Genomic DNA, 16604 nt, shown 5'->3' on the forward strand with positions numbered 1-16604 from the left:
AACTACTACAGGTGTCCTGTTGAGGAAACGTCTTATTCTGTTAAACTACTACAGGTGTACTGTTGAGGGAAAGTCTCAATCAAACTACTACAGGTGTACTGTTGAGGAAACGTCTTATTCTGTTAAACTACTACAGGTGTACTGTTGAGGGAAAGTCTCAGTCAAACTACTACAGGTGTACTGTTGAGGGATAGTCTCAGTCAAACTACTACAGGTGTACTGTTGAGGAAACGTCTTATTCTGTTAAACTACTACAGGTGTACTGTTGAGGGAAAGTCTCAGTCAAACTACTACAGGTGTCCTGTTGAGGGAAAGTCATCAAACTACTACAGGTGTCCTGTTGGGGGAAAGTCTCAGTCAAACTACTACAGGTGTCCTGTTTGGGGAAAGTCTCAGTCAAACTACTACAGGTGTACTGTTGAGGAAACGTTTTATTCAGTCAAACTACTACAGGTGTACTGTTGAGGGAAAGTCTCAGTCAAACTACTACAGGTGTACTGTTGAGGAAACGTCTCAGTCAAACTACTACAGGTGTCCTGTTGGGGGAAAGTCTCACTCAAACTACTACTGGTGTACTGTTGAGGGAGAGTCATCAAACTACTACAGGTGTCCTGTTGGGGGAAAGTCTCAGTCAGACTACTACAGGTGTACTGTTGAGGAAACGTCTCAGTCAAACTACTACAGGTGTCCTGTTGAGGGAAAGTCTCAGTCAAACTACTACAGGTGTCCTGTTGGGGGAAAGTCTCAGTCAAACTACTACAGGTGTACTGTTGAGGAAACGTCTCAGTCAAACTACTACAGGTGTCCTGTTGAGGGAAAGTCTCAGTCAAACTACTACAGGTGTACTGTTGAGGGAAGTCACCTGACTACTACAGGTGTACTGTTGGGGGGAAGTCTCAGTCAGACTACTACAGGTGTCCTGTTGAGGAAACGTCTCAGTCAAACTACTACAGGTGTCCTGTTGAGGGAGAGTCATCAAACTACTACAGGTGTACTGTTGAGGGAGGTCACCTGACTACTACAGGTGTCCTGTTGAGGGAGAGTCTCAGTCAAACTACTACAGGTGTACTGTTGGGGGAAAGTCTCAGTCAAACTACTACAGGTGTACTGTTGAGGGAGGTCACCTGACTACTACAGGTGTCCTGTTGAGGGAGAGTCTCAGTCAAACTACTACAGGTGTACTGTTGGGGGAAGTCTCAGTCAGACTACTACAGGTGTCCTGTTGAGGAAACGTCTCAGTCAAACTACTACAGGTGTCCTGTTGAGGGAGAGTCATCAAACTACTACAGGTGTACTGTTGAGGGAGGTCACCTGACTACTACAGGTGTCCTGTTGAGGGAGAGTCTCAGTCAAACTACTACAGGTGTACTGTTGGGGGAAAGTCTCAGTCAAACTACTACAGGTGTACTGTTGAGGGAGGTCACCTGACTACTACAGGTGTCCTGTTGAGGGAGAGTCTCAGTCAAACTACTACAGGTGTACTGTTGGGGGAAAGTCTCAGTCAAACTACTACAGGTGTACTGTTGAGGGAGGTCACCTGACTACTACAGGTGTCCTTTTGGGGGAAGTCACCTGACAGTCTGCATGTTATCTTCATCCTCCACCAACCTTTGTCCCAGGTGCATGCGCAGTAGCTGAATACGCAGACACACCCTCGTCTCCCCTCCTTCTCTCTCTGTGTGTCTCTCAATCTCGCTCTACTTCCTCTTCTTGTGTCCTCTCCAGTCCTGCGCTGCACTGCTTCATTCGTGTCGACTGCCCAGAGTCCGCGAATACAACCCTGCTACAACCACACACACAGAGACGTTGGTTTACATCATCTTATCGTTCCTGTCCACTGGAGGAAGGAGAGGTAGGAGGGAGAGACTGGTTTTGGTTGACATTCCCTTGTTTCTTAGTTGCATTGGGTTTCTTAGGGTTTTCTATGGTGTGGTCTTTCCTGTTTGAGTGTGTGTCTGTGTGTGTATCTGTGTCTGTGTGTGTATCTTTGTCTGTGTGTGTATCTGTGTCTGCGTGTGTTTGATCTCTATGCTAATTAAGTGTGATAAGAAAGCACTCTCAGTTCAGTTCCTTGTCAGATACTGGGACTGGGAGGCATTGCAGAAAGGTATTGTAATGCCACGTATCAAGGGCATCAAGAATGTAGGAGTGACAGTATGAGAGGCATAGCGCAATGGAGGCCAATAGAGCCATACCATTAAGGGTCTGCAATGGAACCAGTCTAATGTTGTTGTGCATATAGGATCAATCAGAAAGTCCTTCTGGTCTTCTGAGTGTCTCCCACCAAGTGGAAGGAAGATACAAATCTCTACCTATACAAAAAAATATATACTGTAGGGTTAACTGTATCTGAATGCAATGGGTTTTCCCACTATGTCAACACAGTTAGCAGGCAACAACAACCATGTAAAGATGAAAGGTAGCCATTTTGTGTTTACAAAGTATGTGCCAACGCTGACGACCAACGTCCACAGTTAGTCTCCTTGCTCAACTCGTTGCTCAACTCAACAAAAGTCGACGCTCAACTTAATATTTACCTAAACGGGCACGATTAGTGTAAGATACAACTAAAAACAACTATTCAGTCAGTTTCTGAAATACACTTGGGGTTGAGTTGCTTGGGGGCAAATTTCCCTCCTAGAGTATAGCCTAGGCCTACAATCTAACTTTATCTAACCCAATCTTTCTCACTTTTAACCCTCCCTTCCTGGTTTTACTACAGTAGAGTTCCAACCAATCCCTGACAAGAAGAAGACATTCCGTTCCCAGCCACATTCCAGAACCCTGTGGACCCCTTGTTGAAGCATGTCTCTGTACAGCTTTGGGTTGGAGCCTCTCTCCTGTCATGCCTGGAATAAGGACAGGACACGTAAGTAGTCCTGCAGTACTACTTAAACCAGTCTGCCCGCATTTCAACACACACACGCGCACGGGCACGCACACACGCACGCACGCACACACACACACGCACACGCACACGCACACACACACACACACACACACACACACACACACACACACACACACACACACCTCTCTTTCTCCCGGTCTATACCTCCATTAGCTGGCCTGCTGGCTCCTCGGAAGCGTCCCAAATTCCTTATACAGTGCACTATCTTTTGACCAGGGCCCATAGGGTTCTAGTCATACGTAGTGCACTATGTAGCGAATAGGGAGCCCGTTGAGACACAAACCCCTTGTGTTGTTTGCTGTCTGCAGATGCATTTCCTCTTCCTCCTCTAATTGCTGTCCATTAAAAATTGTCTGAAGATCTGGGGAATGTGATTATCAACAGAGGAAATGTTAGCAGAGATGTAAGGAGCTCCATACTGTAGTGTGGGCCCAAATGGTACCCTATTCCCTATATAGTGCACTACTTTGTACCAGGACCCAAAGAGCATTGTGTAGGGAATAGGGTTGCCATTTGGGACACATTAGACTTCACTCTTCTTCTTCGTCTCCTTTACTAGTCTAACTCTACCCTTTTAGTATTCTGTTAAAGTACAAAGATGTAACATGAACGTTGTGATTTATCTACAGTATCTCTACATTAAACAAGTTATCTTTGACGTAGAGAGAAATTTGTAGGTAAACATGCTAATCTGGTCCCAAGCCGGATCTCCCTCTCTCCAACGTCTATATGCAGTAACAATAGAGCCTGAGGACAAGGTTAAGAAAATGCCATTGCTACACAGTAAATTGGCCAGTGTTACCTAATCAAATCAAGTCAAATTTATTTATATAGCCCTTCGTACATCAGCTGATCTCTCAAAGTGCTGTACAGAAACCCAGCCTAAAACCCCAAACAGCAAGCAATGCAGGTGTAGAAGCACGGTGGCTAGGAAAAACTCCCTAGAAAGGCCAAAACCTAGGAAGAAACCTAGAGAGGAACCAGGCTATGTGGGGTGGCTAGTCCTCTTCTGGCTGTGCCGGGTGGAGATTATAACAGAACATGGCCAAGATGTTCAAATGTTCATAAATGACCAGCATGGTCCAATAATAATAAGGCAGAACAGTTGAAACTGGAGCAGCAGCACGGCCAGGTGGACTGGGGACAGCAAGGAGTCATCATGTCAGGTAGAGAGAGAGAAAGAAAGAGAGAAAAAGAGAATTAGAGAGAGCACACTTAAATTCACACAGGACACCGAATAGGACAGGAGAAGTACTCCAGATATAACAAACTGACCCTAGCCCCACGACACATAAACTACTGCAGCATAAATACTGGAGGCTGAGACAGGAGACACTGTGGCCCCATCCGAGGACACCCCCGGACAGGGCCAAACGGGAAGGATATAACCCCACCCACTTTGCCAAAGCACAGCCCCCACACCACTAGAGGGATATCTTCAACCACCAACTTACCATCCTGAGACAAGGCTGAGTATAGCCCACAAAGATCTCCGCCACGGCACAACCCAAGGGGGGCGCCTACCCAACCCAGACAGGATGAGAACATCAGTGACTCACCCCTCCCAGGGACGGTATGAGAGAGCCCCAGTAAGCTAGTGACTCAGCCCCTGTAATAGGGTTAGAGGCAGAGAATCCCAGTGGAAAGAGGGTAATGTAATGTAGATGTTTTTCAGTGTAATATTTCTAGTGTTGGTTCAGGTGTTAAATTAACTCTATTAGTGTAGACAACCCCAGTGTTGATGTTAATAACCAGTGTTGACTGTGAGAGTGTGATTGTGCCAGTTTTACCAGAGATCATTATATAATGACTAGAGGCTAACAATAGGCGCCATTGTCCCAAAGGTGAGAAGGCAGGAAGTCTGCTTATCAGTCTGCTCATTAAGCCCACAGAAACTCATTGAATAACGCTGTATTCCCGCGTGGACAGATTTTGGTGAGAGTGAAATCTCTCTCTTTGCCTCATCCTCTCTGGTTTTACTCTGTGGAGAGTATAACGTTCCCATCAAAACCACGGCCATTATTATCATATTTCCCAGCATGCTCTACTGCAGGTAGATTTTTTTTAATGATTGTTTTTTTTAATACTTTTGTTTTTGTTTGTACACTGATTGATTGATTCATATTATGCTACTCAAAGACAAATAACAACCCTTTTTCAAAACGAATAAAATCAGTTAATTAGATTTGCACCCGTTACTGAAAAGGTTGTTCCCTTCTTAAATATTAAATACTCTCCTCACAACGCTGCTAACCCAAGCAGTCATTCTGTCTGGGTTCCTGATAGGAATTACAAATCACTTTGCAAACTAGCATAGTGTGACTTGCAGGTAAGAGTTGCAAAATTCTGGTCAAAAAATCTTGCCATAATTTCCAGATTTTTCAGAAATCGCGGTTGGAAGATTCCTGGAAATGGGAGGAAATAATTAAAAAATCCAACCGGGATGTCTGGGAATTTGGGGAAAGTTACCTACCCTACTTCAAGGCCTGATGTGGGCTGTAAACCATGAGTTTCAGACCTTTTTACTAGGGTGAAACTAGGCCTAATTAGTGTAATTGTTCAAAAAAATACTATGAGGTGTCATTGCAAACACCATTGGTGAAAACTATATACACTTCCTGGTGTTAAATATGAGGTGTTGCATAACACTAAAAGTGCTAATTTCCTTTAACAACGATTTAACACTGAAAAGCGTGGACACTTATACACACTGGCCCAGTGTTGAACTGAACACTGTCAGTGTTGATTCACCACTGGAGAATTTGCTGTGTATACATATACAATGTACTGTATGTTTCTGTAAGTGTCGTATATGATACGTCAATGCATTATAGACATCTCTCCTCCACATAATATGCAATGTTGTGTGTGTCTGTGTGCGCTTGTGTGTGTGTGTGTGTGTGTGTGTGTGTGTGTGTGTGTGTGCGCGTGTGTGTACACAACTGTCAATCAGCATGTTTCTATCCATTACACATTTGTTACATGTTAATCAAGATGATGTAGAGATACAGAGATGCCTCTCCTCTCTCCAGATATTGCTGTGTATTCGTTGTTGTTAATCAAGATATTGTAGTGACGTAAAGATCTCTCCTCTCTCCAGATATTGCTGTGTATTCGTTGTTGTTAATCAAGATATTGTAGTGACGTAAAGATCTCTCCTCTCTCCAGATATTGCTGTGTATTAGTTGTTGTTAATCAAGATCTTGTAGTGACGTAAAGATGCCTCTCCTCTCTCCAGATATTGCTGTGTATTCGTTGTTGTTAATCAAGATATTGTAGTGGCGTAAAGATGTTTCTCCTCTCTCCAGATATTGCTGTGTATTAGTTGTTGTTAATCAAGATAGTGTAGTGACATAATGATGTCTATCTCCAGAGATTGCTGTCAGCCCCAACAGCAGTGTGGTGATCATCTATGAGAAGAAGGGGAACGAGTGGGCCAAGATCCACGAGCTGACTGAGCACAGTGGACGAATCACAGGTACCCACTGATCACACACACACACACACACACACACACACACACACACACACACACACACACACACACACACACACACACACACACACACACACACACACACACACACACACACACACACACACACACACACACACACACACACACACACACACACACACACACAAGGTGCTAGCCTGAACATGTTGCATCACAAGGCATTATGAGATTCCAACTGCATCATTCTCTTCATTGTCTCCTTCTCCTAAAAACCTTCCAGGCATCGACTGGGCTCCGGATTCGAACCGCATCGTGACGTGTGCATCGGACCGTAATGCGTACGTGTGGACCCTGAAGGACAAGGTGTGGAAGCCCACTCTGGTGTTGGTGAGGATCAACCGGGCTGCTACTTTCGTCAAGTGGTCCCCTCTGGAGAATAAGTTTGCCCTGGGCAGTGGAGCTCGCCTCATCTCTGTCTGCTACTTCGAGAAGGAGAACGACTGGTGAGAGACACGGAACACGTTCAGTCGGTCGGTCGGTCGGACGGTCGGTCACTCACTCACTCACTCACTCACTCACTCACTCACTCACTCACTCACTCACTCACTCACTCACTCTCACTGTACTCTCTTACAGTATTAGTAAGAGGGTACTAATACTGTACCCTCTTACTAATACTGTTATTGTGACTGTTACTACAGTAGTACACTATAGGCTGGAAGTGAGGCACCAATTGAGATGTTCCCAGAAATAATCTACTGTGACCTTTCCCCTCTGACCCTGTTAATGGCTCAGTAGTGTCTTGAGATTTGTCCAGTATGAATCTATTGCAACCTTTGACCTTTGAGACCTCTGTGACCTCTGACTTCTGGCAGGTGGCTCAGTAAGCACATAAAGAAGAGCATCCGGTCCACGGTGATGTGTCTGGACTGGCACCCCAACAACATCCTGTTGGCTGCAGGATCCTCTGACTTCCACTGCAGGTCAGAACCAACAGATAGTAACTGTCTCTAAGGCCTCCACTGCAGATCAGAACCAACAGATAGTAACTGTCTCTAAGGCTTCCACTGCAGGTCAGAACCAACAGATAGTAACTGTCTCTAAGGCTTCCACTGCAGGTCAGAACCAACAGATAGTAACTGTCTCTAAGGCCTCCACTGCAGGTCAGAACCAACAGATAGTAACTGTCTCTAAGGCTTCCACTGCAGGTCAGAACCAACAGATAGTAACTGTCTCTAAGGCTTCCACTGCAGGTCAGAACCAACAGATAGTAACTGTCTCTAAGGCTTCCACTGCAGGTCCGAACCAACAGATAGTAACTGTCTCTAAGGCCTCCACAACAGGTCAGAACCAACAGATAGTAACTGTCTCTAAGGCTTCCACTGCAGGTCAGAACCAACAGTTATTAACTGTCTCTAAGGCTTCCATTGCAGGTCAGAACCAACAGATAGTAACTGTCTCTAAGGCTTCCACTGCAGGTCAGAACCAACAGATAGTAACTGTCTCTAAGGCTTCCACTGCAGGTCAGAACCAACAGATAGTAACTGTCTCTAAGGCTTCCACTGCAGGTCAGAACCAACAGATAGTAACTGTCTCTAAGGCTTCCACTGCAGGTCAGAACCAACAGATAGTAACTGTCTCTAATGCTTCCACTGCAGGTCAGAACCAACAGATAGTTACTGTCTCTAAGGCTTCCACTGCAGGTCAGAACCAACAGATAGTAACTGTCTCTAAGGCTTCCACTGCAGGTCAGAACCAACAGATAGTAACTGTCTCTAAGGCTTCCACTGCAGGTCAGAACCAACACATAGTAACTGTCTCTAAGGCTTCCACTGCAGGTCAGAACCAACAGATAGTAACTGTCTCTAAGGCTTCCACTGCAGGTCAGAACCAACAGATAGTAACTGTCTCTAAGGCTTCCACTGCAGGTCAGAACCAACAGATAGTAACTGTCTCTAAGGCTTCCACTGCAGGTCAGAACCAACAGATAGTAACTGTCTCTAAGGCTTCCACTGCAGGTCAGAACCAACAGATAGTAACTGTCTCTAAGGCCTCCACTGCAGGTCAGAACCAACAGATAGTAACTGTCTCTAATGCTGTTGATGCTATTGCTTTGCTGATTCTTATTTATTCAACCTTTAGCTAGGTAATTATCGAGTCAGATTATTTATTTTCTACTGCTTGGTCAAGGAGCTGTTACAAAACTATGACAATGTAATTGCATCTGTATAGCACTTCTGCTTGATAAACCCTGCACCACCTTTGAATTGAATCTGATGTAATTTCGCAAACAATTTTGTCATAGTTTTGTGTTTTCTCACAACAGGTGTCTTTACCATGCAATCTTAGAGAAAAAAGGTGCTATCTAGAACCTAAAAGGTTGATTCGGGCTGTCCCCATAGGAGAACCGTTTGGAAAAGCCGTTAGGGTTCCATGTAGAACCCTTTCCACCGAAAATTCTACATGGATCCCAAAAGGGGTCAAGTGGAACCAAAAATGGTTCTTCTACAGGGACAGCTGAAGAACCCTTTCGGAGCCCTTTCTTCTAGGTGTGAGTCATAATATGGTGGTTTAATTGTTTTATACCAATGTATATACAGTCTGTTATTACTATAACGCCATTTAAAAATACTCTCTCACACGTTCTCTCTCTCTCTTTGTGATCCAAAATAAGCAGGTATTAAAGTAACGCTGTGCGAGCCGGATTGGCCCATAGTGATACAAACATGACAATTCCCAAATACTCTTCATGCAGGATCTTCTCTGCCTACATCAAGGAAATCGAGGACAAGCCAGGCCCGACAGCTTGGGGGGCTAAGATGCCATTTGGGGAGATGCTGCTGGAGACCAAGGACTGTGGAGGTTGGGTACACAGTGTCTCCTTCTCCCCCAGCGGAGACCACCTGGCCTGGGTCGCTCACAACAGCAGCATCAGTGTGGCCGACGCCACCCAGGGGAAAGAGTGAGTGAAAGAGTGAAGGGGGAAAGAGTGAAGGGGGAAAGAGTGAAGGGGGAAAGAGTGAAGGGGGGAAAGAGTGAAGGGGGGAAAGAGTGAAGGGGGGAAAGAGTAAAGGGGAAAGAGTGAAGGGGGAAGAGTGAAGGGGTGAAAGAGTGAAGGGGTGAAAGAGTGAAGGGGGAAAGAGTGAAGGGGGAAAGAGTGAAGGGGGAAAGAGTGAAGGGGGAAAGAGTAAAGGGGAAAGAGTGAAGGGGGAAAGAATGAAGGGGTGAAAGAGTGAAGGGGGAAAGAGTGAAGGGGGAAAGAATGAAGGGGTGAAAGAGTGAAGGGGGAAAGAGTGAAGGGGGAAAGAGTGAAGGGTGAAAGAGTGAAGGGGGAAAGAGTGAAGGGGAAGAGTGAAAGGGGAAAGAGTGAAGGGGTGAAAGAGTGAAGGGGGAAAGAGTGAGTGAAAGAGTGAAGGGGTGAAAGAGTGAAGGGGGGAAGAGTGAAGGGGAAAGAGTGAAGGGGGAAAGAGTGAAGGGGGAAAGAGCGAGTAGCCATCACTGACAGAAAGGGTGCTTCTCAGTCTTTTCCTCTACTTCTGTCGTCCTCTCGCCTCCTCTCCTGAAAATGGAAAAGGGAAGCCATTAGAGCCTTGGAGGAGATCCTTGAAAAGGAACCTTGTGTCCTTCTGATGTTCTGAGGAAGAGGCTAGGAGAAAGGGATGAGAGGAATCTTTCATTTAGAGATTCACACAAAGAGAGGAACATGTCATTGACCCCATGACTCTTGATCTCTGACCTCGTGTCGATTGACAGGATGACTCAGCTGACAACGGACCGCCTCCCTCTAGTGAGCGTGCTCTATGTGAGCCCCACAGAGATGGTTGCCGCGGTAAGAAAACACACCTCTCATCACTCTCTTCATTTGTGACCGACCAGACACGTAGCAAGGTTACTCAACATGTGAGCCCAGTTCAACGAACCACTTCCACCTGTGGGAGTTCATTGAGTTCAGTGATACACTGTCCCAGATGGAACACTGTCCCCTATATATATAGGCTTTACAGGATCCCTTGTGGCCTGGTATTCTACAGTTTGCTCCTGTCGGTCCTGGTCAAAAGCAGCGCATTATATAAAGGCAATAGGGTTCCATTTGGGACTCAGGAATAAGGCAATATTACAGTGCCTTGCGAAAGTATTCGGCCCCCTTGAACTTTGCGACCTTTTGCCACATTTCAGGCTTCAATCATAAAGATATAAAACTGTATTTTTTGTGAAGAATCAACAACAAGTGGGACACAATCATGAAGTGGAACGACATTTATTGGATATTTCAAACTTTTTTAACAAATCAAAAACTGAAAAATTGGGCGTGCAAAATTATGTGGGAAATTACTGTGGTCCTCTACAGAGTCTCTGGACAAGTGGGAGAGGCTGACTTTAGTATGTGGTCCTCTACAGAGTCTCTGGACAAGTGGGAGAGGCTGACTTTAGTGTGTGATCCTCTACAGAGTCTCTGGACAAGTGGGAGAGGCTGACTTTAGTGTGTGTCTGTGGTCCTCTACAGAGTCTGGACAAGTGGGAGAGGCTGACTTTAGTGTGTGGTCCTCTACAGAGTCTGGACAAGTGGGAGAGGCTGACTTTAGTATGTGGTCCTCTACAGAGTCTCTGGACAAGTGGGAGAGGCTGACTTTAGTGTGTGATCCTCTACAGAGTCTCTGGACAAGTGGGAGAGGCTGACTTTAGTGTGTGTCTGTGGTCCTCTACAGAGTCTGGACAAGTGGGAGAGGCTGACTTTAGTATGTGATCCTCTACAGAGTCTATGTTTGAAGCCTGAAATGTGGCAAAAGGTCGCAAAGTTCAAGGGGGCCGAATACTTTCGCAAGGCACTGTATAGATACCCTGCATACTATGTTCCTATCATGCATACCTAATGTCTAAACCCTCTGTTCCTATCATACATACCTAATGTCTAAACCTTCTATGTTCCTATCATACATACCCTGCATACCTAATGTCTAAACACTCTATGTTTCTAGCATACCTAATGTCTAAACCCTCTGTGTTCCTATCATACATACCTTGCATACCTAATGTCTAAACCCTCTAGGTTCCTATGCATACCTAATGTCTAAACCCTCTGTGTTCCTATCATACATACCTTGCATACCTAATGTCTAAACCCTCTGTTTCAGGGCCATGACTGCTGTCCGTTTCAGTTCTCCTATAAGGGCCCAGGCAGTCTGAAGTTTGTTAAGAAGCTGGACATCCCCAAGCAGACCTCTAGGGGCAGCATGTCCGCCATGCAACACTTCCGCAATCTGGATAAGAAGGCTACTGACGACGAGAGCAACGAGCTGGGCTGCCTGCACCAGAACAGCATCACGTGAGGAGAGAGGGAGTGTGTGTGTTGTGTGTTGTGTGTGTTGTGTGTTGTGTGTTGTGTGTTGTGTGTTGTGTGTTGTGTGTGTGTGTGTGTGTTGTATGTTGTGTGTGTGTGTGTGTGTGTGTGTGTTGTGTGTGTGTGTGTGTGTGTGTGTGTGTGTTGTGTGTTGTGTGTTGTGTGTGTGTGTGTGTTGTGTGTTGTGTGTGTGTGTGTTGTGTGTTGTGTGTTGTGTGTGTGTGTGTGTTGTATGTTGTGTGTGTGTGTGTGTGTGTGTGTGTTGTGTGTTGTGTGTGTTGTGTGTGTGTGTGTTGTGTGTTGTGTGTTGTGTGTGTGTGTGTGTTGTGTGTTTTGTGTGTGTGTGTGTTGTGTGTTGTGTGTTGTGTGTGTGTGTGTGTTGTGTGTTGTGTTGTGTGTTGTGTGTTGTGTGTGTGTGTGTTGTATGTTGTGTGTTGTGTGTGTGTGTTGTGTGTTGTGTGTTGTGTGTTGTGTGTGTTGTGTGTTGTGTGTTGTGTGTTGTGTGTTGTATGTTGTGTGTGTATGTTGTGTGTGTGTGTTGTGTGTTGTGTGTTGTGTGTGTGTGTGTGTGTGTTGTGTGTGTCACATACACGTGTTTAGCAGATGTTATTGCGGATGTAGCGAAATGCTTGTAGAGTATACTGAATCTCTCTGCTCCTGTGTCTCCCTCCAGTCAGCTGTGTATCGTGTCAGGAACTAAGGCCCACGTGGACAAGTACAGCAGTGTGGGTCTGGACGGAGCTATGGTCCTCTGGGACTTCAAGGTACTGCCTACATACACCACATATACAAAAGGATGTGGACACCCCGTCAAATGAGTAGATTTGGCTATTTCAGCCACACTCGTTGCTGACAGGTGTATAAAATCGAGCACACAGCCATGCAGTCTCCATAGACAAACATTGGCAGTAGAATGGGCTTACTGAAGACCCCAGTGACTTTCAACATGGCACCGTCATAGGATGCCACCTTTTCAACAAGTCAGTTTGTCAAATTTCTGCTCTGCTAGAGCTGCCCCGGTCAACTGTAAGTGCTGTTATTGTGAAGTGGAAACGTCTAGGAGCAACAACGCCTCAGCTGTGAAGTGGTAGGCCACACAAGCTCACAGAACGGGACCACCGAGTGTTGAAGCACGTAGCGCGTAAAAATCGTCTGTCCTCGGTTGCAACACTCACAGCCGAGTTCCAAACTACCTCTGGAAGCAACGTCAGCACAATAACTGTTCGTCGGGAGCTTCATGAAATGGGTTTCCATGGCCGAGCAGCCGCACACAAGCCTAAGATCACTGTGCACAGTGCCAAGCGTCAGCTGGAGTGGTGTAAAGCTTGCAGCCATTAGTCTCTGGAGCAGTGGAAACACGTTCTCTGGACTGATGAATCACGATTCACCATTTGGCAGTTTGACGGATGAATCTGGGTTTGGCGGATTCCAGGAGAACGCTACCTGCCCCAATACATAGTGCCAACTGTAAAGTTTGGTGGAGGAGGAGTAAATTATTCGGGCTAGGCCCTTTAGTTCCAGTGAAGGGAAATCTTAATGCTACAGGATACGATTCTGTGCTTTCAACTTTGTGGCAACAGTTTAGGGAAGGCCCTTCCCGATTCAGCATGAAAATGCCCTCGTGCACAAAGCCAGGTCCATACAGCAATGGTTTGTTGAGATCGGTGTGGAAGAACTTGACTGGCCTGCAAAGAGCCCTGACCTCATCCCATCAAGCCAGGCCTAATCGGCCAACATCAGTGCCCAAACTCACTAATGCTCTTGTGCCCGTGATTTTAGAATGAGTTGTTTGACGAGCAGGTGTCCACATACTTTTGGTAATGTAGTGTACATGACATGACATTCAGAGACTCAGGAACCAATGGGGATTCAGTATTCTACTCAAAGATCAATTCAAAGGCACAGGGTGTGTCTGAAATGGCATCCTCATCCATAGTGTTACGAAATTCTGTCTAGGAGTCCTAGCTACATGTAACCTGACTCATTATGTCTAGGGGTCCTAGCTACATGTAACCTGACTCATTATGTCTAGGGGTCCTAGCTACATGGTCTGTAACCTGACTCATTATGTCTAGGGGTCCTAGCTACATGTAACCTGACTCATTATGTCTAGGGGTCCTAGCTACGTGATCTGTAACCTGACTCATTATGTCTAGGGGTCCTAGCTACATGGTCTGTAACCTGACTCATTAAGTCTAGGGGTCCTAGCTACATGGTGTGTAACTTGACTCATTATGTCTAGGGGTCCTAGCTACGTGATCTGTAACCTGACTCATTATGTCTAGGGGTCCTAGCTACGTGGTCTGTAACCTGACTCATTATGTCTAGGGGTCCTAGCTACGTGGTCTGTAACCTGACTCATTGTGTCTAGGGTCCTAGCTACATGGTCTGTAACCTGACTCATTATGTCTAGGGGTCCTAGCTACGTGGTCTGTAACCTGACTCATTATGTCTAGGGATCCTAGCTACGTGGTCTGTAACCTGAGTTGATGTGTGTATAAGTATGAGAGGTCAGCGTATTCAGCCAGGTGTTGAATGTACCCAGGAGACAGTAATTGACCAGTCTAAGCAAATTATCCATATGTTTATGGTGACAAAGTAAATATGAACAGAAACCACACTACAAAAATATATGCCCAACTAAAGAGGTTTTCTAACACAACAAAAACCAATAAAATCCGACTGAGAGGCTTCTGTCCTCCTCTCTCTCTCTCCCAGACTGCCAATCACCTTCATTGGCTGCACCTGATGTGCTTATCAAGGCTTAGCTCAGCACCTAGACCCTGTTGGTGCTGCCCCCTGGGGGCGGAGTGTGGAAGTGTATCCTGGATAGTGTGTTTGCCTTTGTTCCAACACTAACCTTTCCCCCCATATCATTACACAGCATAGTGCACTACTGTTGACCAGAGCATTATGGGTAAAACTCAGGCTGTTCTACTCTGTTTACATGACATTTATTAACCTGTTTTTCTTCTTCTCTCTGTTTTCCCTGCAGCACTGAGTTCATGGAGGATGCTAGAGCCATAGGCTGTGTCTTGCCATCTGTGCGGTCAGCATTACTCCAGATGACCATGGGACTCACCACTACCAGTTGTTATTAACATCTACATTAAGCAGTTAGTCACACCAGGGTTGGGGTCAATTCCATTTCAATTCCAGTCAATTCGGAAAGTAAACCAAATTCCAATTCCATTTTTTTTAAATTCCTCATTGAAAAGCATTGACTGGAATTGACTGGAATTGAAATGGAATTGACCCCAACACACAGTCACACCACTGTCAAGTGACCTATTATTTTACACAGATAGATGTGTCATCATGTGTATTCATTTTCAACTGGAACAGTAGACACTTCTGCAGCTTCAAGATGTTTTGCAATAAATCATGTTGCTTTGCGCTGGGATTCAATCAATGAATCAATATTTTTGAGTAAAATAAACATGCTTTCTACAGATTCTGGTGGACTGAGTTTTCATATTGTACCGTGGTTCCTATGTGATAAATGAACTCACACCCAAGTGGTACGTGTATATTTCTAATACTGTAATAAATCATAATGTCCATCCCTGGCTGAGTGCTACACTTCAACAAGGTATTGTGTCTATGGCAGTATGGCTACAGTGACTCTACACTCCAGAACTGTTATAAATGGTACATAGTTCCATATAAATACAGATATACAAAATACAAAGTAACACGTGGAAGCAAAAGGCTGCTGCAGGTGCTTGAGGGTCGCTCAAGGAGAGGTCAAGGAGAGGTCAAGGAGAGGTCAAGGAGAGGTCAAGGAGAGATCAAGGAGAGGTCAAGGAGAGATCAAGGAGAGGTCAAGGAGAGGTCAAGGAGAGATCAAGGAGAGGTCAAGGAGAGGTCAAGGAGCGATCAAGGAGAGGTCAAGGAGAGGTCAATGTTTTGCCAGCTGTTACTACTGTAAATGAATAGCGTTTCCTTGTCTGTCTCCGCCCACTGTGACCTCCGCCCTCTGTGACCACCGCCCACTGGTTTGAGTTCTCCGCGAATAACAACACAGCAGAGCTACTAGAGAGGAAGAGGCGGAGCCAGAGGGTTTACTCACGTCAAAGTACAGTGTTATTCACTGTGTTTCTATAGGTTTAATAAGCAGATCGATAGATAGCTTGTCACCTGCCTTCCCGCCTTCGGGACAACAACTCATTATATACAGTGTCTCTGCTACTACTGCATAGATTTAAACTAGGGGCGTTACCCGACCTCCCTTTCCCCAAGAGGAGCCAATCAAGACAAACCTTCTTTTTTTTCCCACCTGACCATAGATAATGATAGAGAAAGCACTGAGTATGCAAATAATTTAAGAACACCTGTTGTATCCATGACACAGACTGACCAGGTGAATCCAGGTGAAAGATATGATCCCTTATTAATGTCACCTGTTGTATCCATGACACAGACTGACCAGGTGAATCCAGGTGAAAGCTATGATCCCTTATTGATGTCACCTGTTAAATCCACTGCAATCAGTGTTGATAAAGGGGAGGAGATCTGGTTAAAGGTGAAGGGGAGGAGACCAGGTTAAAGGTGAAGGGGAGGAGACCTGGTTAAAGGTGAAGGGGAGGAGACCTGGTTAAAGATGAAGGGGAGGAGACCAGGTTAAAGATGAAGGGGAGGAGACCTGGTTAAAGATGAAGGGGAGGAGACCAGGTTAAAGGTGAAGGGGAGGAGACCTGGTTAAAGGTGAAGGGGAGGAGACCTGGTTAAAGGTGAAGGGGAGGAGACCAGGTTAAAGATGAAGGGGAGGAGACCAGGTTAAAGATGAAGGGGAGGAGACCTGGTTAAAGAGGAAGGGGAGGAGACCTGGTTAAAGGTGAAGGGGAGGAGACCTGGTTAAAGGTGAAGGGGAGGAGACCAGGTTAAAGATGAAGGGG

The 16604-nt window shown here is 45.6% G+C and overlaps 1 protein-coding gene across 3 annotated transcripts; it reads left to right on the forward strand.

Moving 5' to 3' along the window:
- The first annotated feature begins 1586 nt into the window (after positions 1-1586).
- On the forward strand, positions 1587-15160 carry LOC118937811 (actin-related protein 2/3 complex subunit 1A-A-like). Of its 3 annotated transcripts, none has more exons than XM_036939433.1 (10): positions 1587-1852; positions 2752-2869; positions 6285-6389; positions 6649-6871; positions 7244-7351; positions 9124-9330; positions 10122-10197; positions 11501-11691; positions 12380-12470; positions 14702-15160. In XM_036939433.1, the coding sequence occupies exons 2-10, from the start codon at positions 2806-2808 to the stop codon at positions 14705-14707; spliced, it is 1071 nt and encodes a 356-aa protein (XP_036795328.1). In that variant the 5' UTR covers positions 1587-1852; positions 2752-2805; the 3' UTR covers positions 14708-15160. The 3 variants fall into 3 exon arrangements, with proteins under 3 accessions (XP_036795328.1, XP_036795326.1, XP_036795327.1); XM_036939431.1 differs by having other exon boundaries at positions 1676-1852; positions 2723-2869; XM_036939432.1 differs by having other exon boundaries at positions 1687-1852; positions 2726-2869.
- The last annotated feature ends 1444 nt before the right edge of the window (positions 15161-16604 follow it).

This window comes from Oncorhynchus mykiss, chromosome 12, assembly GCF_013265735.2.
Source record: "Oncorhynchus mykiss isolate Arlee chromosome 12, USDA_OmykA_1.1, whole genome shotgun sequence".
Lineage (NCBI taxonomy): Eukaryota > Metazoa > Chordata > Actinopteri > Salmoniformes > Salmonidae > Oncorhynchus > Oncorhynchus mykiss.

Coding starts and splice junctions, on each gene's coding strand:
- LOC118937811 (XM_036939433.1), top strand. CDS start 2,806: ATGTCTCTGTACAGCTTTGGGTTGGAGCCTCTCTCCTGTCATGCCTGG. Junction 6,390..6,648: donor GCACAGTGGACGAATCACAG/GTACCCACTGAT, acceptor AAAACCTTCCAG/GCATCGACTGGGCTCCGGAT. Junction 11,692..12,379: donor CTGCACCAGAACAGCATCAC/GTGAGGAGAGAG, acceptor GTCTCCCTCCAG/TCAGCTGTGTATCGTGTCAG.